This window comes from Panulirus ornatus, chromosome 45 (genome assembly GCF_036320965.1).
Source record: "Panulirus ornatus isolate Po-2019 chromosome 45, ASM3632096v1, whole genome shotgun sequence".
NCBI classification, from domain to species: Eukaryota; Metazoa; Arthropoda; class Malacostraca; order Decapoda; family Palinuridae; genus Panulirus; species Panulirus ornatus.
The window spans coordinates 2,209,251-2,232,988 of NC_092268.1; the positions used below are offsets into that span (position 1 = coordinate 2,209,251).

Sequence of the window (23,738 nt, forward strand, 5' to 3'; positions counted from 1 at the left end):
GAAGGTTTGTTGTGGTTTGATGATGGGTTTTCCAGATATAGGATTTTGGTCGAGGTGGTGGGGAAAGTGAAGGGTTGGGGAAAATGTATTTTTAAATTATTTTTTTTTTATTAACTTTGCGCTTCCCCCGCTTTGCGAGGTAGCGAAAGGAAACAGACAAAAAAAAGGGCCCCCAACCCCCCCATAAATGTTTACTTCGTCCAAAAAAAGAAATATAAAACCCTACCGTTTCCATGGTTTCCCCCCAGAGCTTCCATCTTGATTCAACCGACACACGTAACCCCCCGGGTAACCACACGCCCCAAATTTCATCTTTTCCCTTGCCCCCTTTCACCCCCTGCATTTCACCCCGATCACACAAAAATCTTTTTCCTCCATTTTTCCACCCCCAAATTTGGTTTCTCCCCTTCTCCTCTTCCCCCCACTCCGACAATAATCTTTTGGTCAATTTTTCCTCACCTTTCTCCCCATGTGCAAAAACCCATCAAAAACCCCCCTGCTTTCAAACGCTTTTTTATTCCACCTTCTCTTTTCCCCCTTTTACGTTACCACTCATAAAACCCCTAAAACAACATTTCCCCCAAAAAACCTTTTTCCAAATCCATCCTCCTGCGCACAGTCTATCCATACCCTGCCTCGCAACCATACAACATGTTGAAACCATATTCCTTCAAACTACCCTTTTTGCTTTCCGGAAAAAGTTCTAACTTCCACCTTTTGGGGGCCCCCAAATTTTCCCCCCCCTCCCCCACCCTTGATCCATTCTGCTTCCTGGTTCCACCCGCTCCGATCCCCCCCAGATACTAAAACATTTCACTTCCCCTTTTTTTCCCATTCAAACTCCCCCCCAAATTGACTTGACCCTCAACCCTCGTCCCTAATAATTTGCCTTATTCACATTTCCTTAACTTTCTTCTTACCAAATTACAAACTCAGTCACCAGCCTTTTTGCAGTTTCTCACATGAACCCCCCCCCAAAAGCCCACAATGTTTGGGGTTTCTCCCAACGACTTTTTAAATTGCCCCTCTTTCCCCCAAAATCTGATTTTTTCCCCAACAACCCCCTATAAACAAGTTAAACAACCAGGGACATATATATAATTTATTTATTATATTTATATATTATAAAAATATTTTTTATATAATTTTTTACAAATTTTTCATATTCATTTTTGCCCTACTCCCTTTCCCCCCACTGTCCCCCCACGGAATGCATCCACCCCCAACCCCTGGAGTACGCTAGGAAAAGACAAAAAAAAGGGCCCCAAATTTGTTCCACCAGTCTTACTTCATGTGTAAGCTATAATCCAACTCCTTTCCACATCCAGCCCCACAGACCCTTTCCATGGTTTACCCCAGATGCTTTACATGCCCTGGTTCAATCCATTGACAGCATGTCAACCCTGGCATACCACGTCGTTCCAATACACTCTATTCCTTGCACACCTTTCACCCTCCTGTATGTTCAGGCCCCGATTACTCAAAATCTTTTTCATTCCATCCTTCCACCTTCAGTTTGGTCTCCCGTCTCTTCTCGTTTCTTCTACCTCTGACACATATATCCTCTTGGTCAATCTTTCCTCACTCATTCTCTTCATGTGACCAAACCATTTCAACACACCCTCTTCTGCTCTCTCTCAACCATGCTCTTTTTATTACCACACATCTCTCTTACCCTTTCATTACTTACTTGGTCAAACCACCTCACACCACATATTGTCCTCAAACATTTAATTTCCAACACATCCACCCTCTTCCACGCAACCCTATCTACAGCCCATGCCTTGCAACTGTATAACATTGTTGGAACTACCATTCCCTCAAACATACCCATTTTTGCTCTCTGAGATAACATTCTTGCCTTCCACACATTCTTCAACGCTCCCAGAACCTTCGCCCCCTCCCCCACCTTGTGACACACTTCCACTTCCATGGTTCCGTCCACTGCTAAATCCACCCCCAGATGTCTAAAACACTGCCTCCAGTTTTTCTCCATTCAAACTTACCTCCTAATTGACTTGTCCCTCAACCCTACTGAACCTAATAACCTTACTCTTATTCACATTTACTCTCAGCTTTCTTCTTTCACACACTTTACAGTCACCAACTTCTGCAGTTTCTCACCCAAATCAGCTTCCAGCACTGTATCATCAGTGAACAACAACTGACTCACTTCCCAAGCTCTCTCATTCACAACAGACTGCATACTTGCCCCTCTCTCCAAAAGTTTTGCATTCACCTCTCTAACCACCCCATCCATGAACAAATTAAACAACCATGGCAACATCACACACCCCTGCTGGAAACTGCCAGTCACTTTCCTCTCTTCCTACTCATACACATGCCTTACATCCTTGGTGAAAACTTTTCACTGCTTCTTGCAACTTACCTCCCACACCATATACTCTTAATACCTTCCACAAACTATCTCTATCAACCCTATCATATGCCTTCTCCAGATTCATAAATGCTACATACAAATCCATCTTTTTTTTTTTTTTAAGTAATTCTCACATGCATTCTTCAAAGCAAATACCTGATCCACACTTCCTCTACCACTTCTGAAACCACACTGCTCTTCCCCAATCTGATGCTCTGTACATGCCTTTGCCCTTTCAATCAATACCCTCCCATATAATTTCCCAGGAATACTTGACAAACTTACACCTCTGTAGTTTGAACACTTACCTTTATCCCCTTTGCCTTTGTACAATGACACTATGCATGCATTCCGCCAATCCTCAGGCACTTCACCATGAACCATACATACTCTGAATATCCTTACCAACCAATCAACAACACAGTCACCCCCTTTTTTAATAAATTCCTCTGCAGTAACATCCAAACCTGCCACCTTGCCAGCTTTCATCTTCCACAAAGCTTTCACAACCTCTTCTCTGTTTACCAAACCATTCTCACTGACCCTCTCACTTCACACACCACTTCTACCAAAACACCCTATTTCTGCCACTCTATCATCAGACACGTTCAACAAACCTTCAAAATACTCACTCCATCTCCTCACTTCATCACTACTTGTTATTACTTCCCATTAGCCCCCTTCACTGATGTTCCCATTTGTTCTCTCGTCTTATGTGCTTCATTTACCTCCTCCAAAAATCTTTTTATTCTCCCTAAAATTTAATGATACTCTCTCACCCCAAATCTCATTTGCCCTCTTTTTCATCTCTTGCACCTTTCTTTTGACCTCCTGCCACTTTATTTTATACATCTTCCAGTCATTCGCACTGCTTGCCTGCAGAAATCTTCCAAACGCCTCTCTCTTCTCTCTCACTAACAGTCTTACTTCCTCCCACCACTCACTACCCTTTATTAATCTGCCCACTTCCCACCTATTTCATGCCATGAGCATCTTTTGCGCAAGCCATCACTGCTTCCCTAAGTACATCCCATTCCTCCACCACTCCCCTTATGTCATTTGCTCTCACTTTTTTCCATTCTGCACTTCATCTCTCCTGGTACTTCCTCACACAAGTCTCCTTCCCAAGCTCACTTACTCTGACCATTCTCTTCACCCCAACATTCTTCTTTTCTGAAAACCTTTACAGATCTTCTCCTTCGCCTCCACAAGATAATGATCAGACACCCTCCAGTTGCCCCTCTCAGCACATTAACATATACATACCTATACATTTTACCATATACATACATGTACATACACAGACATATACATATATATACATGCACATATCAATACTTGCTGCCTTCATCCATTCCTGTTGCCACCCCACCACTCATGAAGTGGCACCCCCCTCTCCCCATGCATGTGTGAGGTAGTGCTGGGAAAAGAACAAAAGGCCACATTTGTTCACACTGTCTTTAGCTGTCATGTGTAATGCACCAAAACCATAGCTCCCTTTCCACATCCAGGTCCCAAAAAACTTTCCAAGGTTTACCCCAGATGCTTCACATGCCTTGGTTCAATCCATTGACAGCATGTCAACCCCGGTATATCACATTGTATATCACTCACTCTGTTCCTTGCACGCCTTTCACCCTCTTGTATGTTTGGCCCTGATCGCTAAAAATCTTTTTCACTCCATCCTTCCACCTCCAATTTGGTCTCCCACTTCTTGTTCCCTCCACCTCTGACACATATATCCTCTTTGTCAATCTTTCCTCACTCATTCTCCCCTTTCCTCACTCATTCTCCCTTGTGACCAAACCATCTCAAAACACCCTCTTCTGCTCTCTCAACCACACTCTTTTTATTACCATCTCTTTTACCCTTTCATCACTTAATCAAACCACCTCACACCACATATTGTCCTCAAACATTTCATTTGTAGCACTTCCACCCTCCTCCGCACAACCCTACCTATAGCCCATGCCTCAACCATATAACATTGTTGGAACCACTATTCCTTCAAACATACCCATTTTTGCTGTCCGAGGGAATGTCCCCAATCACCAGTCCTTTTTCAGCACACAAATCCACAAGCTGTTTACCATTTCTATTTACAACACTAAACACCCCATGTACACCAATTATACCCTCAACAGCCACATTACTTATCTTTGCATTCAAATCACCAATCACAATAACCCAGTCTTGTGCATCAAAGCTGCTAACATACTCATTTAGGTGCTCCCAAAACACTTTCCTCTCATGATCTTTCTTCTCATGACCAGGTGCAGAGGAACCAATATTCACCCATCTCTCTCCAACCACTTGCAGTGTTACCCATATCAATCTAGTTTATTTTCTTACACTCTTATCACATACTCCCACAATTTCTCCTTCAGTAGTGCTACTCCTTCCTTTACTCTTGTTCTCTCACCAACCCCTGATTTTACAAAGAAGACATTCCCAAACCACTCTTGCTATCTCCCACATTAGCAAGGTAGTGCAAGGAAACAGATGAAAGAATTGCCCAACCCACACACATACACATGTATATACATACACGTCCACACACGCACTTACACATACCAATACATTTCATTGTATACATATATGTACATACACAGACATATATATATATTTTTTTTTTTTTGCTTTGTCGCTGTCTCCCGCGTTTGCAAGGTAGTGCAAGGAAACAGACGAAGAAATGGCCCAACCCACCCCCATACACATGTATATACATACGTCCACACACGCAAAATATACATACCTACACAGCTTTCCATGATTTACCCCAGATGCTTCACATGCCCTGATTCAATCCACTGACAGCACGTCAACCCCGGTATACCACATCGATCCAATTCACTCTATTCCTTGCCCTCCTTTCACCCTCCTGCATGTTCAGGCCCCGATCACACAAAATCTTTTTCACTCCATCTTTCCACCTCCAATTTGGTCTCCCACTTCTTGTTCCCTCCACCTGCGACACATATATCCTCTTGGTCAACCTTTCTCTCCATGTGCCCAAACCATTTCAAAACACCCTCTTCTTTCTCAACCACGCTCTTTTTATTTCCACACATCTCTCTTACCCTTATGTTACTTACTCGATCAAACCACCTCACACCACACATTGTCCTCAAACATCTCATTTCCAGCACATCCATCCTCCTGCGCACAACTCTATCCATAGCCCACGCCTCGCAACCATACAACATTGTTGGAACCACTATTCCTTCAAACATACCCATTTTTGCTTTCCGAGATAATGTTCTCGACTTCCACACATTCTTCAAGGCTCCCAGAATTTTCGCCCCCTCCCCCACCCTGTGATCCACTTCCGCTTCCATGGTTCCATCCGCTGCCAGATCCACTCCCAGATATCTAAAACACTTTACTTCCTCCAGTTTTTCTCCATTCAAACTTACCTCCCAGTTGACTTGATCCCCAACCCTACTGTACCTAATAACCTTGCTCTTATTCACATTTACTCTTAACTTTCTTCTTTCACACACTTTACCAAACTCAGTCACCAGCTTCTGCAGTTTCTCACATGAATCAGCCACCAGTGCTGTATCATCAGCGAACAACAACTGACTCACTTCTCAAGCTCTCTCATCCCCAACAGACTTCATACTTGCCCCTCTTTCCAAAATTCTTGCATTCACTTCCCTAACAACCCCATCCATAAACAAATTAAACAACCATGGAGACATCACACACCCCTGCCGCAAACCTACATTCACTGAGAACCAATCACTTTCCTCTCTTCCTACACGTTCACATGCCTTACATCCTCGATAAAACTTTTCACTGCTTCTAACAACTTGCCTCCCACACCATATATTCTTAATACCTTCCACAGAGCATCTCTATCAACTCTATCATATGCCTTCTCCAGATCCATAAATGCTACATACAAATCCATTTGCTTTTCTAAGTATTTCTCACATACATTCTTCAAAGCAAACACCTGATCCACACATCCTCTACCACTTCTGAAACCACACTGCTCTTCCCCAATCTGATGCTCTGTACATGCCTTCACCCTCTCAATCAATACCCTCCCATATAATTTACCAGGAATACTCAACAAACTTATACCTCTGTAATTTGAGCACTCACTCTTATCCCCTTTGCCTTTGTACAGTGGCACTATGCAAGCATTCCGCCAATCCTCAGGCACCTCACCATGAGTCATACATACATTAAATAACCTTACCAACCAGTCAATAATGCAGTCACCCCCTTTTTTAATAAATTCCACTGCAATACCATCCAAACCTGCTGCCTTGCAGGCTTTCATCTTCCGCAAAGCTTTTACTACCTCTTCTCTGTTTACCAAATCATTTTCCCTAACCCTCTCACTTTGCACACCACCTTGACCAAAACACCCTATATCTGCCACTCTATCATCAAACACATTCAACAAACCTTCAAAATACTCACTCCATCTCCTTTTCACATCACCACTACTTGTTATCACCTCCCCATTTGTGCCCTTCACTGAAGTTCCCATTTGCTCCCTTGTCTTACTCACTTTATTTACCTCCTTCCAGAACATCTTTTTATTCTCCCTAAAATTTAATGATACTCTCTCACTCCAACTCTCATTTGCCCTCTTTTTCACCTCTTGCACCTTTCTCTTGACCTCCTGTCTCTTTCTTTTATACATCTCCCACTCAATTGCATTTTTTCCCTGCAAAAATTGTCCAAATGCCTCTCTCTTCTCTTTCACTAATGATCTTACTTCTTCATCCCACCACTCACTACCCCTTCTAATCAACCCACCCACTCTTCTCATGCCACAAGCATATTTTGCGCAATCCATCACTGATTCCCTAAATACATCCCATTCCTCCCCCACTCCCCTTATTTCCATTGTTCTCACCTTTTTCCATTCTGTACTCAGTCTCTCCTGGTACTTCCTCGCACAAGTCTCCTTCCCAAGCTCACTTACTCTCACCACCCTCTTCACCCCAACATTCAATCTTCTTTTCTGAAAACCCATACAAATCTTCACCTTAGCCTCCACAAGATAATGATCAGACATCCCTCCAGTTGCACCTCTCAGCACAGACATGTATATATATATACACATGTACATAATTCATACTTGCCGCCTTTATTCATTCCCATCGCCACCCCGCCACACATGAAATGACAACTCCCTTCCCTTGCATGCACACGAGGTAGTGCTAGGAAAAGACAACAGAGGCCACATTCATTCACACTCAAGTCTCTAGCTGTCATGTAAAACCACAGCACCCTTTCCACATCCAGGCCCCACAAAACTTTCCATGGTTTACCCTAGACGCTTCACATGCCCTGGATAAATCCATAAACCCCAATATACCACATTGTTCCAATTCACTCTATTCCTTGCACGCCTTTCACACTCCTGCATGTTCAGGCCCCGATCACTCAAAATCTTTTTCACTCCATCTTTCCACCACCAATTTGGTCTCCCACTTCTTGTTCCATCCACCTCTGACACATACATCCTCTTTGTCAGTCTTTCCTCACTCATTCTCTTCATTTGACCAAACCATTTCAGAACACCCTCATCTGCTCTTTCAACCACACTCTTTATTACCACACATCTCTCTTGCCCTTTCATTACTTACTCGATCAAACCACCTCACACCATGTATTGTCCTCAAACATCTCATTTCCAACACATCCACCCTACTCTGCGCAACTCTATCTATAGCCCACGCCTCGCAACCATATAACATTGTTGGAACCTCTATATCTTCAAACGTACTCATTTTTGCTTTCCAAGATAATGTTCTCGCCTTCCACACATTTTTCAACGCTCCCAGAACTTTTGCCCTCTCCCCCACCCAGTGACTCACTTCTGCTTCCATGGTTCCATCCACTGTCAAAATAAACTCCGAGATATCTATGCCCAGATATCTACTCCCAGATATCAAAAACACTTCACTTTCTCCGGTTTTTCTCCATTCAAACTTACCTCCCAATTGACTTGTCCCTCAACCCTACTGTACCCAATAACCTTGCTCTTATTCACATTTACCCTGCTTTCTTTCACACACTTTACCAAACTCAGTCACCAGCTTCTGCAGTTTCTCACATGAATCAGCCACCAGCGCTGTATCATCAGCAAACAACAACTGACTCACTTCCCAAGCTCTCTCATCCACAACAGACTGCATACTTGCCCCTCTCTTCAAAATTCTTGCATTCACCTCCCTAACATCCCCATCCATAAACAAATTAAACAGCCATGGACACGTCACGCACCCCTGCTGCAAACCCACATTTACTGAGAACCAATTGCTTTCCTCTGTTCCCACTCGCACACATGCCTTACTTCCTCGATAAAAACTTTTCACTGCTTCTAACAACTTGCCTCCCACACCATATATTCTTAAAACCTTCCACATAGCATCTCTATAAACTCTATCATATGCCTTCTTCATATCCATTAATGCTACATACAAATCCATTTGCTTTTCTAAGTATTTCTCACGTACATTCTTCAAAGCAAACATCTGATCCACACATCCTCTACCACTTCTGAAACGATGCTGCTCTTCCCCAATCTGATGCTCTGTACATGCCTTCACCCTCTCAATCAATACCCTCCCATATAATTTCCCAGGAATACTCAACAAACTTATACTCTGTAATTTAAGCACTCACCTTTATCCCCTTTGCCTTTGTACAATGGCACTATGCATGCATTCCGCCAATCCTCAGGCACCTCACCATGAGTCATACATACTTTAAATATATTTACCAACCAGTCAACAACAAATTCACCTCCTTTTTTAATAAATTCCACTGCAATACCATCCAAACCCGCAGTCTTTCTGGCTTTCATCTTCCACAAAGCTTTTACTGCCTCTTCTCTGTTTACCAAATCATTCTCCCTAACCCTCTCACTTCACACACCACCTCATCCAAAACACCCTATATCTGCCACGCTTATCATCAAACACATTCAACAAACCTTCGAAATACTCACTCCATCTCCTTCTCACGTCACCACTACTTGTTATTACCTCTCAACGATGTTCCCATTTGTTCTCTCATCTTACGCACTTTATTTACCTCCTTCCAAAACATCTTTTTATTCTCCCTAAAATTTAATGATACTCTCTCACCCCATTTCTCATTTGCCCTCTTTTTTATTTCTTGCACCTTTTTCTTGACCTCCTGCCTCTTTCTTTTATTCTTCTCCCAGTCATTTGCACTATTTCCCTGCAAAACTCATCCAAATGCCTCTACATATTATTATTATATTATTATACTTTGTCACTGTCTCCCGCATTAGCGAGGTAGCACAAGGAAACAGACGAAAGAATGGCCCAACCCACCCACATACACACGTATAGCCATACACGTCCACACATGCACATATACATACCTATACAGTTTAACGTATACATATATATACATACACAGACATATACATATATACACATGTACATTATTCATGCTGCCCTTATTCATTCCTGTTGCCGCCCTGCCACACATAAAATGACAACCCCTCTCCCCGTATGTGCGCGAGGTAGTGCTAGGAAAAGACAACAAAGGCCACATTCGTTCACACTCAGTCTCTAGCTGTCATGTATAATGCACCAAAACCACAGCTCCATTTCCACATCCAGGCCTCACAAACATCTTTTTATCCTCCCTAAAATTTAATGATACTCTCTCACCCCAACTCTCATTTGCTCTTTTTCTCCTCATGTACATTTCTCTAGACCTCCTGCCACTTTCTTTTATACATCTCCCAGTCATTTGCACTATTTCCCTGCAAAACTCGTCCAAATGTGTCTCTTCTCTCTAATAATCTTACTTCTTCATCCCACCACTCACTACCCTTTCTAATCTGCCCACCTCCCACACTTCTCATGCCACAAGCATCTTTTGCGCAAGCCATCACTGCTTCCTTAAATATATCCCATTCCTCCTCTACTCCCCTTAGGTCCTTTGCTCTCACCTTTTTCCATTCTGCACTCACTCTTTCCTGGTACTTCCTCACATAAGTCTCCTTCCCAAGCTCTCTTGCTCTCTTCGCCCGAACATTCTCTCTTCTTTTCTGAAAATCTCTACATATTTTCACCTTCTCCTCCACAAGATTATAATCAGACATCCCTCCAGTTGCACCTCTCAGCACATTAACATCCAAAAGTCTCTCTTTCATGCGCCTATCAGTTAACACGTAATCCAATAACACTCTCTGGCCATCTCTCCTACTTACATACATATACTTTTAGCTCTTTTTAAACCAGGTATTCCCAATCACCAGTCCTTTTTCAGCACTCAAATCTACAAACTCTTCACCATTTCCGTTTACAACACTGAACACCCCATGTACATCAATTATTCCCTCAACTGCCACATTACTCACCTTTTCATTCAAATCACCCATCACTATACCCCAGTCTAGTGCATCAAAACTACTAACACACTCACTCAGCTGCTCGCAAAACACTTGCCTCTCATGATCTTTCTTCTCATGCCCAGGTGCATATGCACCAATAACCACCCATATCTCTCCATCCACTTTCAGTTTTATCAATATCAATCTAGAGTTTACTTTCCTACACTCTCTCACATACTCCCACCACTCCTGTTTCAGGAGTAGTGCTACTCCTTCTCTTGCTCTTGTCCTCTCACCAGCTCATGACTTTACTCCCAACACTTTCCCAAACCACTCTTTCCCTTTACCCGTGAGCTTTGTTTCACTCAGAGCCAAAACATCCAGGTTCCTTTCCTCAAACACACCATATATCTCTCCTTTTTTCTCATCTTGGTTACATCCACACACATTTAGACACCCCAATCTGAGCCTTCAAGGAGGATGAGCACTCCCCACGTAACTCCTTTTTCTGTTTCCCCTTTTAGAAAGTTGAAATACAAGGAGGGGAGGGTTTCTAGCTCCCCGCTCCCACTCCCTTTAGTCACCTTCTATGACACGCATCAGCAAGGTTGCACAGACGAAGAGTTGCCTAACTACTCACGTATACATGTGTATGTAAGCACACATATACATTCATATGCATTTCAAAATATACATACATATACAAACACAGAGAAATACACATGTACTTATTCATAATTGCTGCCTACGTCCATTCCTGTCACTACCTCGCCACACAAAAACAGCATCCCCCCTTCCCTTCTCCAGCGAGGTAGTGCCAGGAAAAGACAAAAAGTCCACATTTGTTCACACTCAGTCTCTAGCTGTCATGTGTAATGCACCGAAGCTACAGCTCCCTTTCCACATCCAGGCCCCACAGACCTTTCCATGATTTACCCCAGACACTTTACATGCCCTGGTTCAATCTACTGACAGCATGTTGACCCCAGTACACCACATCATTCCAATTTACTTTATTCCTTGCATGCCTTTTACCCAACTGTATGCTCGGGCCCTGATCGCTCAAAATCTTTTTCAATCCATCCTTGCACCTCCAATTTGGTCTCCTGCTTCTTGTTCCCTGCACTTCTGACACATGAATCCTCTTTGTCGATCTTTTGTTGCTCATTCTCTCCATGTGTCCAAACCATTTCAACACACCCTCTTCTGCTCTCTCAACCACACTCTTTTTATTACCACACATCTCTCTAACCCTTTCATTACTTACTCGATCAAACCACCTCACATCACATATTGTCCTCAAACAATTCATTTCCAACACATCTACCCTCCTTCGCACAACCCTATCTATAGCCCATGCCTCGCAACCACATAACATTGTTGGGACTACTCTTCATTCAAACGTACCCATTTTTGCTCTGAGATATCGTTCTCACCCTCCACAAACACACACACACACACACACACATTATATTATTATTTTGATATATTTTGTCACTGTTTCCCGCATTAGTGAGGTAGCGCAAGGTAACAGACAAAAGAATGGCCCAACCCACCCACATACACATGTATATACGTAAACATCCACACACAGACATATACATACCTATACATTTCAACGTGTACATACATATACATACACAGACATGTACATGCCTTCAATCCATTCCCACTGCCACCCTGCCACAACGAAGGCCACATTCGTTCACACTCAGTCTGGCTGTCACATGTAATGCACCAAAACCACAGCTCCCTTTCCACATCCAGGCCCCACAAAACTTTCCATGGTTTACCCAGGTGCTTCACATGTCCTGGTTCAATCCATTGACAGCATGTTCACTCTATTCCTTACACGTATTTCACCCTCCTATATGTTCAGGCCCTGATCGCTACAAATCTTTTTCACTTCATCCTTCCACCTCCAACTTGGTCTCCCACTTCTCATTCCCTCCACACATATATCCTCATTGTCAATTTTTCCTCACTTATTCTCTCCATGTGACCAAACCATTTCAGCACACCCTCTTCTGCTCTCTCAACCACACTTTTTTTTATATCCACCCATCTCTCTCACCCTTTCATTACTTATTCGATCAAACCACCTCACACTACATATTGTCCTCTGACATTTCATTTCGAACACATCCACCCTACTCCACACAACCTTATCTATAGCCCAAGCCTTGCAACCATATAACGTTGTTGGAGCCACTATTCCTTCAAACATTCCCATCTTTGCTCTCCAAGATAACTTTCTCACCTTTCACACATTCTTCAATGCTCCCAGAACCTTTGTCCCCTCCCCCACCCTGTGACTCACTTCTGCTTACATGGTTCCATCTGCTGCTAAATCCACTTCCAGATATCTAAAACACTTCACTTCCTCTGTTTTTTTTCCTGCAAGCTTACCTCCCAATTAACTTGTCCCCCAACCCTACCTTGCTCTTATTCACATTTACTCTCAACTTTCTTCTTTCATACACTTTACCAAACTCAGTCACCAACTTCAGCAGTTTCTCACCTGAATCTGAGATGAAAGCAAAACTCGGGAAAAGGGGTGCAGAGATGGAGTGTGGCAGTGAGATATGGTGGCTAGTAGCAAGCCTGTTTGCAGATAATACTGAGTTGTTTGCGAAGAGTGAAGAGGAGTTGCAGAAGTTGTGTGTTTTATGATGTGTGTAAGGATAGGCAATTAAAGGTAAATGCAAGTAAAAGTAAAGTAATGATGTTTGAAAGGAAACAGAGTGAAAGTATAGATTTTGTGGGCTAGATTATGCTTTGGATATGGGGGGGAAAGAGACTGGAAGAGAGAATTTAAGTATCTAGGAGCCATCTTGGGTAAGTGTGGTGATATGGAAGGAGAGACAAGGGAGAGAGCAGTTCAGGGTACATGAGTCATTGAGACCCTTAATAGAAGAATGAAGGGTAGAGGTATAAGTATGGAAGTGAGGAGAGGATTAAGGGACAGTATAGTTTTCCCAACCCTGACCTATGCAACTGAAACGTTGGCATGGAATGTGTCACAGAGGTCAAGAATTCAGGCCATGGAAATGAATCATTTGAGAAGAGCTTGTGATGTGACTAGATGGAATGAAGAAAATGAAAGGGTGTATAGGGAATGAATTATGGAGTTGTAGAATGGGTGAAACATAATACTTTAAGGTGGTTTGGGCATGTTGAAAGAATGGAAGACTGGAAGTTTACAAGGAAAGTGCACTGTATAATAGTACAATTAAAGGGGTTGGTGTGACATGGAGAAATAGGGTGGAGGAATACTGGTGGGAGAGAAATAGTGGAAGACTGCGTGGAATGGTGCATGCAAGGGAGGGATGTAAGGATGGGAGTTCCAGGAGGGATCTGGTGTCAGGTATATCCAGTTGGCCAAGAGTCCAGTCTTCTTGGGGTCCAGTAGGTGAGGGGTCCAGTTGAGGAGGAGGCCTTCAGTAGAGCAGTGTTGATGATGGCAACCACTCTGAGGAAGAAGGTTCAGGTGTACTCCAAGGAACATAAATGTCCATCTTACCAGGACTTCATAAAGGAGGAATCAGGGGTGTTCCTTATGGTTACACCCCCGGTATCATAATGAATACTTTGCTATATTTATCCCCACCAGAAATCTCAACACCAGTAGCAGCAGCTGGATGGGCATGAGTGAAGGAGACGAGAGCAGAGCAAGTGTGTGGAAGAAGATATTAATTTACTTCTTTATGTTAACAGATTGAACAACAACAGCAGCAGAAGCAGTAAGAGGAAGAGGTGGAAGGTTTGGGGCAAGAATGGAGCAAGAGGGTGGGTGAAGGGGACACTGATTTTATGTATGTTTACAGATTGAGCAGTAGCAACAGCAGCAGCATCATTAGCCACAGCGGGGGTAGAGAAAGGGGGGTTGGATTGGGTGGGTTGAGGGGAGGAGGTGGGGGGAAGGAGATGGGGGTTGGGTAGGGAGGGGGAGGTGGTGGGTGGGTGGGAGGGGTCCCAGGGAATGGGGGGTAGGGGTGAGGGGGAGAGGACTTTGGGGGGGGAGGGTGGAAGGAGGGTAGGGGAAGGTGGATGGGGGCAGGGGAGAGGGAGAGGTGCAGGAGGGAGGGTAATAACACCCTTGCTCTACCCCCACTGCTGCAACAACAACTGCAGCAGCAACAACAGGTTTAGGTCATTGGGGGATGAAGTAGTTGGTGGCTATGGTGGGAGTAAAGGGTAATAATAATCTTTGCTTTCAGTATGGACACTGCCACCACCCTGCAGAAGCAGCAGCCACTGGGGGAGAGAGAGAGAGAGAACTTATCATCTTTCCTTTCAGCTTGACCATAAACAGCAGAGGTACAGTTGATCAGGAGTCCAGTAGGCCAGGGGTCCAGTTGGCCAGGGGTCCAGTTGGCCAAGGTTCCAGTTGGCCAAGGGTCCAGTTGGCCAAGGGTCCAGTTGGCCAAGGGTCCAGTTGGCCAGGGGCCCAATGGCCATGGGTCTGGTTGGCTTGGAGTCCAGTTGACCATGGGACGACGAGGCTGCTAAGATGGTTTACCAACAGCGGCGTACTCATCCACCTGACAAGCACCAAATGCAGTTAGTATAATCATTTTAAGAGTATATAAACTGTATACATACAAAATTATATTTAAGACTGCTACAAGGACCTCTGTTTGGCATTAGATTTTAACTGATCAGTTCAATGTATGGACTTAATCCCATAGTTTTACGGTGGCATCTAATTCTCATCGATTGCCCTTAAATACTGATGCGTAGCATCTATCATCATTTGCTCCATTCTCATTAAACAAAGTGGGTATCAAGTGCTTTTAGTTATACATCTTTTGAGGGATTTGAATTTACAGAGCTAGCATTCCTGCTACTAATCCTGCAGGCTGGTAAAGGGCAGGGACGCCCAGTTCCCTGAGGTAGAATTGTAATATATCATTACAATTTAGAGTACAAATACCACCGAGACAAGTACACTTTTAACAGAACTGCATTTGGAATTCACATTATTACTTAACTAGTATTCTGTTAGACATTCCCCTAAAATTCTTACATTCAATCTTCATCCCCTTTTCCTTATACAAAGGATCTTATTCTGTACTGCTCTTGTCAAATTATCAGGCTTTTGACCATTATACCATGCCTTTCCAGACCCACTCCACAGCAATTTCACTGCTATTCTTCACCTAGCTTACCAAATTTTCTAGAGTCAGGGATCCCAAAGGTTGGTGGTCCAGGAGAAAGGTCAAGAAAGGATGGAGGAAAGGAGTGTAGGGGGACAGAAAATTCATATCCACATCTGAGAAATGGCAAAATATACACTTTGATACCAAGAGTGTAACTAGACGAGCAGCTCCCATACTCACCATTTTCTTTAGTCCATAGTGAAATCATGGCCAACATTCCTTGCAGTATCTTGACTGTATAATTTGCAGCACTCTGAGACATTCTTCTTGAACGTTTTCCTTCTCATCTTCATTGCCATCTTGTAGAAATGATTGCCTGCAACACAAATTTTTTTCTATTTTGAATATATTATCAAATTTATGAAGCAAGTGGATAAAATTCGGCAAATGACTACAACTACTTTATATGAAAATGCACCTTATATGTTAACGTAGGATGTACAATACTAATGAGACTATCATAGATTATCTTATTTATTTATTAAAATGACCAACTCCTATCCTGTATGTTACCTTAGGATTTACAATACTAATAAGCTATCATAGAAATTATTCTATTTATATATTAAGGTAACCGACTCTTATCCTATATGTTACGTTTGGATTTACAATACTAATAAGACTATCATAGAAATTATCCTGTTTTTATATTAAAATGACCAACTCCTTTTCTACATGTTACCTTAGAATTTACAATAGAAGTGATCCTATTTATATATTAAAATGACCTACTCCTATCCTGTATGCTATCTTAGGATTTACAACAGTATAATTGTGTTTATTACATTCTATTATCATGTTTTCTATAATCAATCAGCTGTTTTGGTCACATCCAAAAGAATATAAGTGACCTGTTTATGGAGAATGTCAACCCATGTTAGTTCATCTCTCTATCTCTTCCAGAATATTATGCCTCTGGGAGATGCACAAACCTGTACAAAAACATACTGGCAGCTGTAAAAGCACCATTTGTCATGACAGACTAGAAACAACTGGAGAAAAATGACAAGCTCATGTTTTGGTGATTTGATGCAAAATCAAGTGGCAGTGGAAACAGCAGCTCCATAACTCATACATTCCCAACAAAATAAACATAACAGGTGACACTGAAAGATCTTTGAAGACCTATAAACAAAAATGTATTACCCTCTATTATAGAAGAAGGTTTTAAAGAAGAAACCCGATGAGGAGAAAGCTGCAGTACTTGTAACCTTTGGTGGAGCTATTTATAAGAGATGTGTAACTCATTATGTTCCCAGCACCAGTAGATAGATAACCAGCCTAAACAAGTGGCTAAAAAATGTACTTGCCAAATTTGATGGCAAATTTTACCAGCAACGAAGAATGAAGTGGCAGACAAATAGATTTTGAAAGTGTGGAGAACAGACAGAAGAATTGCAAGATTCACCTTTCACCAGACTCGGGAATCCATCCAAGGAATGTGAATATGGAGATCAGAAAGAAAATGAAATGAAAGATTAATTAGTACTTAGACACCCAGATGACTTGCTCTGTGAGAAATTCTTTAAAGAGGATGAAAATCTGTATGGCACATAAGCAGCAGATGGCAGTATATCTTGGTGTATGACCACAAGGTGACCTAGAAACCCATGAAGGAAGACAAATGAAATGAAAGACATTAAACATGAGGACCATGCCTGGTCACACACGCCAATGAAGGAATGCAAATTCTTTAGCAACAAGCACATTTGGGAAGACAGAAGAATGCCCAGCATATAGTAAGACCTGTAGCATATGCATGGAGAAGAATCACTTTGCAATTACATGCAGATCAAAACCAGGTAAGGGTTTTAGAAGTATGGTCAATGGTATTCAAGAGGATCCTGATGGAAAAGCCGACCCCAGTTTCCTGTGTGTTACAAGCTTTCGACATGATGCAACGATGAGGCCATTATGGCATCCACGAAGGACGACCTCGATGTCGTGTATTTTATGAAGCTTTCAACACGACTCAGCAATGTAGCCATCATGACATCAATGGAGGTAAGCAATAAAGTGAAATTTCAGGTTGACTGTGGGACAAGCATGAATGTTATTCCTCAACTAATGATACCTGACAGACAGTTAAAGCCCCGTAATATAGTTTGTATATGTGGAATTCTATAGAGATATGTGTCTCACTTGAAAAGAAAAATAGAAGAATCAGGAATTTGAAAGGTGCATGGTGCTACAGTAAGACAGCTAAAAGATCTTGACCCATTGGAAGGAAACATGTTAACGATCAAAGCAAATACTCTTAGAGACAAGATGTTGGACGAGTTCATACGAGATGATAAATTCAGGGACTATATGATGCAATAAACCGGTTTTAAGAGACTAGTGAATGAGACTTGGACAATGAAGAAAGACCACAAAACAGTATAACAGATGTACAAATTGAAAGAGGGTTAGATACAAACTCAGGTTTGGAGGACAATGTGAATACAGATGTGTGTGTGTGTGTGTGTGTGTGCCAAGTAGTGTGTAGAACTAGGATAAGGATGAAATAGGTCATAGAGATGTTTCTAGTGCAGCAGGTGGACTTACTTAGTGTAAGACTATAGAGATGTGCTGCCAGTTAGAAGGTAGCGTCAGGAAAAAGACAAAGAATGACCCATCCACTCATATACACATTATATACATAAATGCACATACACATGCATATCAGCATATACACATATACAAGTACATTTTCACACTTGCTTGCCTTCATCCATTCCAGGCGCCCCACCCCACAGGAAACAGCATTGCTTCCCCATGTCAACACGGTAGTGCCAGGAAAACAGACAAAAAAGGCCACATTCATTCACACTCAGTCTCTAGTTGTCATGTGTAATGCACCAAAACCACAGCTCCCTATCCGCATCCGGGCCCTACAGACCATTCCGTGGATTACCCCAGACGTTTCACTTGTCCTGGTTCAGTACACTGATAGGACGTTGATCCTGGTATACTGCATCATTCCAATTCATGCTACTCTTTGCATGCCTCTCACCCTCCTGTAAGTTCAGGCCCCAATTGCTCAAACTCTTTTTCACTCCATCCTCCCACCTCCAGTTTGGTCTCCCACTTCTTGTTGCCTCCACCTCTGATACATATATCCTCTTTGTCAGCTTTTCCTTACTCATTCTCTCCATGTATCCAAAGCATTTCAACACGCTTTCATCTGCTCTTTCTCAACTACACTATTTATTACCACACATCTCTTACCCTTTCATTACTTACCCAGTCAAACCACCTCACACCACATACTGTCCTCAAACATTTCCAAGACTTCTGCAGTCTCTCAATCAAATCAGCCACCAGTGCTGTATCATCAGTGAACAAAAACCGACTCACTTCCCAGGTCCTCTCATCCCAACAGATTGCATACTTGCCCCTCTTTGCAAAACTCCTGCATTTACCACCCTAACCACCCCATCCATAAACAAATTAAACAACCATGGGGACATCACACACCCCTGCTGCAGACTGACCTTCACTGGGAACCAATCACTCTCCTCTCCAACTCATCCATATGCCTTACACCATTGATAAAAACTTTTCACTGCTTCTCGCAGCCTTTCTCCCACACCATGTACTCTTAAGATCTTCCACAAAGCATTTCTATCAACCCTATCATATGCCTTCTCAAGATCCATAAATGCTACATACAGATCCATCTGTTTTTCTAAGTATTTCTGACACACATTCTTCAAAGAAACACCTGATCCACACGTCCTCTGCCACTTCTGAAACCTTACAGCTCAGCCCCAATCTGATGCTATGTACATGTCTTCACCCTCTCAATCAATGCCCTCCCATACAATTTAATATCCCCTTTGCCTTTGTACAGTGGCAATATACATGCATTCTGCCAATCCTCAGCCACTTCACCATGATTCACACATACATTACCAATCAACAACACAGTCACCCCATTTCTTAATAAATTCAACTGCAGTACCCTCCAAACCTGCCACCTTTCTGGTTTTCATCTTCCGCAAGGCTTTCACCACCTCTCTTAACCAAACTATTCACCCTGACCCTCTCACTTCACACACCACATAACGATACATATATATTTGTACCATAAAAGATCAGTTTATATTATAGGGCTATTGTATTTTTTGGTAAAAGAATATTTTCTAAATTGATGTACAAATATACAGTACAATAGTAATTCTTTAAAATGAGAAGGGACAGTATTTATGCTTATTACAGTGTATCATAGCATATTTTTTTTTATTAACAAGCAGCTTCTTTGTTGATAGCCACAAGAATGTAAGTGACCTTTTTTCGAGATTGTACCAAGCAAGGTGATATTGGTCGTAAGCCTCTATAAGAAGCGCGCGCTAATATTGAATAGTGGTGGCCTTCCACCCGAGCAGCTCCTTGTACCTATGGACACCAGAACAGCCTCCTGGACCTCTGGTGACCTGGATTCCAGGTGACCTAGACTTTCCACCCAACCTCTGGGATCCTGGACTCTGAGCTAGGTCAGTGACGTGGCCACCTTGGTTGTGTCCTGGACCCCTGGGTTGTTATATTCTTGGTCCTGGACCCCCTAGTCTTACCTGATGTATCAGATTAATTTCCTGATGAAGTGCCTGACAACCCTGGTATACACCAACACTGTCTAATTCTACAGTAAAATTTCATTCAGTATCATCAAAAAATTTTACAATGATAATTGTAAAAATTTATTTTTTTTATGTTACTGAATGAAATTTTACTGTAAAATTAGATACAGAGTTGGTGTATACCAGGGTTGTCAGGCACTTCATCAGGAAATTAATCTGATACATCAGGTAAGACTAGGGGGTCCAGGACCAAGAATATAGCAACTCAGAGGTCCAGGACACAACCAAGGTGGCCACGTCACTGACCTAGTTCAGAGTCCAGGATCCCAGAGGTTGGGTGGAAAGTCCAGGTCACCAGAGGCACAGGAAGCTGCTCAGGTGGAAGGCCAACACTGGTGTAATCATCCACTTGACTACGACAAATTGCTGGAAATGTTTTATCAGTGGAAATGGTGTACAGCTTGTGCAGTTGTGTGCTGAAAAAGGACTGGTTATTGGGAATGTCTAGTTTAGAAAGAGGGATATACACAAGTGTACATATGTGATTAGGAAAGATGGTCAGGAATTACTGGATTGCTATGCAGGGGGAAAGATGTGATGTCCCCATGGGTGTTTATATATGAGTTGGTGTGACAAGAATATGTGAGAATCTAAGAGAGAAGGGCGAATATGAAGTCTGTAGGGGATGAGAGGGACATGAAAAGTCAGTCAGTTATTGTTTGTTATGATACAGCATTGATAGATTTGAGCGAGTGCAGTATTTTGTGACTGAGTTTGGAAGAGTATTTGAGAGAAGGAGGCTAAGAGTAAGGGCTGATCACACCATAAGGGTCATCTCTGTATGGTTTTCATATGTAAATTATTATTGTGTTGACATCAATCACAATAGGCTATGGTCAAATGCACCATGTTGGCTGTGTACCAACTATATAAAAAAATTGTTAAAAACAATTTATTGGTAACACATTTTGAGGTATTTAATAATAAAATCCAATGATAAAAGTTAAATAGAACTCATTATAACAAAATACATGGTGCATTCTACGTCACCCATCAAAAGACGTACGAGCGCATCGGATTCAATGGGATAAGAGCCAAAGGAAAGATATCCAATGTTGTTACATGGGATCGGATGCTGTTTCTTATACTTACATTATTTATACGAGTCAACAGGTTCAGGATCTGATCACTAGTGAGCTGGAGGAGAAGCTGTCAAGACGTGCTCCTCCGTGTAAGTCGTGCTCGAGCCCAGAAGCCGGCGGTTCAAGGAGTCACAGTGACCTGCGGGGAAACAAAGAGGTGTCAATTCTTCGTGAACCAGATTGACGTAAGTGATGTGTGTTGTCATGTCAATAATCTCGAGTATATACGAGGATGTTAAGTGGTGTGAGGGATCAGGTTGGGATCCAGCTTGGGGTCGACTCCTTGGTGTGGCTGGCCCGCCTCATCATCATCCTGGAACCCGAGATGATGATCATGTGTTGACATTTGTGTTGTGTGTAGCAATATATACAAACTAAGGCAACACTCAACCTTGACCCCAGTGTGAAAAACTAATAATCACAGGATTTACATTAAATCTTTAACGCGAAATTGACCTTAGACGACATCATAAGAATCCATTATTTATTGTAAGACGGTAAAATTACTATTTTGGCATTAACCTTAGATTTTAACGTTAAAATGACATGGTAATTAAACACATTAACCTTAGATATTAACTTGTTCTTCATTAACCGTCATGGCTGTGTTAACGTATATATATAAGTACAATTATTGCTCTACTGGCTTTATTCCCTCATCATCACCGCACACTATATCATTGCATTTTGCTGGTAATTCTGGTCATTAGGTCATTATCGACGGCAAGATGAAGATAGGAAAGGATTGGGTGTGTTATTTTGTAATAGTAATAACGTAAATAATGACATTTGGGCCCTTGTCGGAAACAAGATGGCGTCCGGCCATCAAGCCTTATCTTAGCTTTAGTTGGTCGAAATGACCCATTTTATCCTCGTTAGGATAACAACTGTCTTGAGCCATGGCCGAACATGAGGTGTAGTGTGAATATCAAGTGGAAAATAAACTTGGCGCTTCGTTTTAGCACAGAACAACACAACGAAACTACCAAACGATCATTACGATGGTTCACACACACCAGAGCCTCTCCAATGTCCTCAAACTTGATTTAAATGAACTCATAACCGGGATCAGATGCATGCATATATATATATATATATATATATATATATATATATATATATATATATATATATATATATATATATATATATATATACACGTGTGTGTGTGTGTGCCACTTCCCGCATGGGTTAACAGAAGGACCGTAGGTCAAGCCAGCCATATCTCTGCTAATTACCGTAAAAATAACACTTTATGACACTCCACTTTGACCCTTATGCATAACATTACATCTGGTCAACAAATTTCTCGAACAATTTGCATATACTAACCTTAAAATAAGGGTTTGATGGAGGGTGTGTCACGCGTAGGTCCTCCCCGTCAGCGGCTCCTACCAGCAAATGGCCATCTTGGCTCATGGAATTTATACCGTCCCTGGAAACTCTGGCACGACCTGGCCACGGCGTCAAATTGCTAGCTGGTAACTCAACATCACGAGGAAATACAGGAATTATCTGTTTTCTAACCTCCTGATGGTGTTGAGAGTCCTTAATTAGATGCCAGGCGTGGAATTAAGATGGTTTTCAATGTCTTTGATGGTTATATAACTGTAAATGATATCAAGATGACGATTTAATGAAGTGTTGTGATAGTACCATATCCAAAACATAGGTGGCAGTTTTAGTACCATATCCAAAACATAGATGGCAGTGTTTCATACTTTCTCTTCTTACTTGTGTGAAGCAGTGAAGTTCGAACCTGTCTCATAAAGTATGAAATAACGTACAGAACTTGGATTTTTATACCAGAAATTACGTTTTAAAGAGGAAGGTAACTCAATAGTACAATTCTGAAGCTTTTATAGTTATTTTTAAGACGTCTTTTGTAGTACAGCAGTGGAAAATACGGGACTCGCCTGAACGAAGCTGTTCCGATTCAACTGACTCAATGAGGCTTCGAAACACAGCCAAAACGCAGTTAGTACATCAGTCCAAACTCCCTTAAGAAAGTTCCTTATGAGAAATGATGACCAGAAATAAGGGTGAGCCACTAAAAGTTAAAAAGTGGCACTGATGTATACTAGTTATGGAGACTATTTCCGTGGACATATCTTTATTTTGGGGGAGGTGGTTGCAGAAGGGAGT

General features: G+C 42.1%; 2 protein-coding genes and 2 long non-coding RNA genes across 31 annotated transcripts in view; 1 reads left to right on the forward strand and 3 right to left on the reverse strand.

Moving 5' to 3' along the window:
- Nucleotides 1-343, reverse strand: part of LOC139763025 (uncharacterized) — a 12,199-nt gene extending 11,856 nt beyond the window's left edge. Inside the window, exon 1 of the mRNA XM_071688560.1 lies at nucleotides 227-343. Within this exon, the coding sequence (XP_071544661.1) occupies nucleotides 227-343 (117 nt within the window). The remainder of the gene's footprint in view (nucleotides 1-226) is intronic.
- The window catches only part of LOC139762992 (uncharacterized), a 45,431-nt gene extending 22,168 nt beyond the window's left edge, over nucleotides 1-23,263 (reverse strand). The window contains exon 1 of the long non-coding RNA XR_011715986.1: nucleotides 22,926-23,263. This is a non-coding gene — a long non-coding RNA (uncharacterized lncRNA). The remainder of the gene's footprint in view (nucleotides 1-22,925) is intronic.
- LOC139762987 (uncharacterized) overlaps nucleotides 1-23,738 on the forward strand; it is a 492,364-nt gene that overhangs the window by 107,352 nt on the left and 361,274 nt on the right. For 21 of the 28 annotated variants that reach the window (XR_011715948.1, XR_011715952.1, XR_011715956.1 and 18 more), the window contains one exon: nucleotides 21,625-21,778. The exons of 4 other annotated variants lie outside the window; for them this stretch is intronic. The gene's annotated coding sequence lies outside the window, so the exon portion shown is untranslated. Of the gene's footprint in view, nucleotides 1-15,027; nucleotides 15,291-16,792; nucleotides 17,894-21,624; nucleotides 21,779-23,738 lie in introns of all 28 variants that reach the window. 3 more of the 28 variants (XR_011715968.1, XR_011715971.1, XR_011715969.1) reach the window with 2 other exon arrangements.
- Nucleotides 13,456-21,732, reverse strand: LOC139762999 (uncharacterized). Its single transcript, XR_011715995.1, has 3 exons — nucleotides 21,604-21,732; nucleotides 16,070-16,205; nucleotides 13,456-15,271 (listed from the first exon to the last, which is right to left on the reverse strand). It is a non-coding gene; the product is annotated as an uncharacterized lncRNA (long non-coding RNA).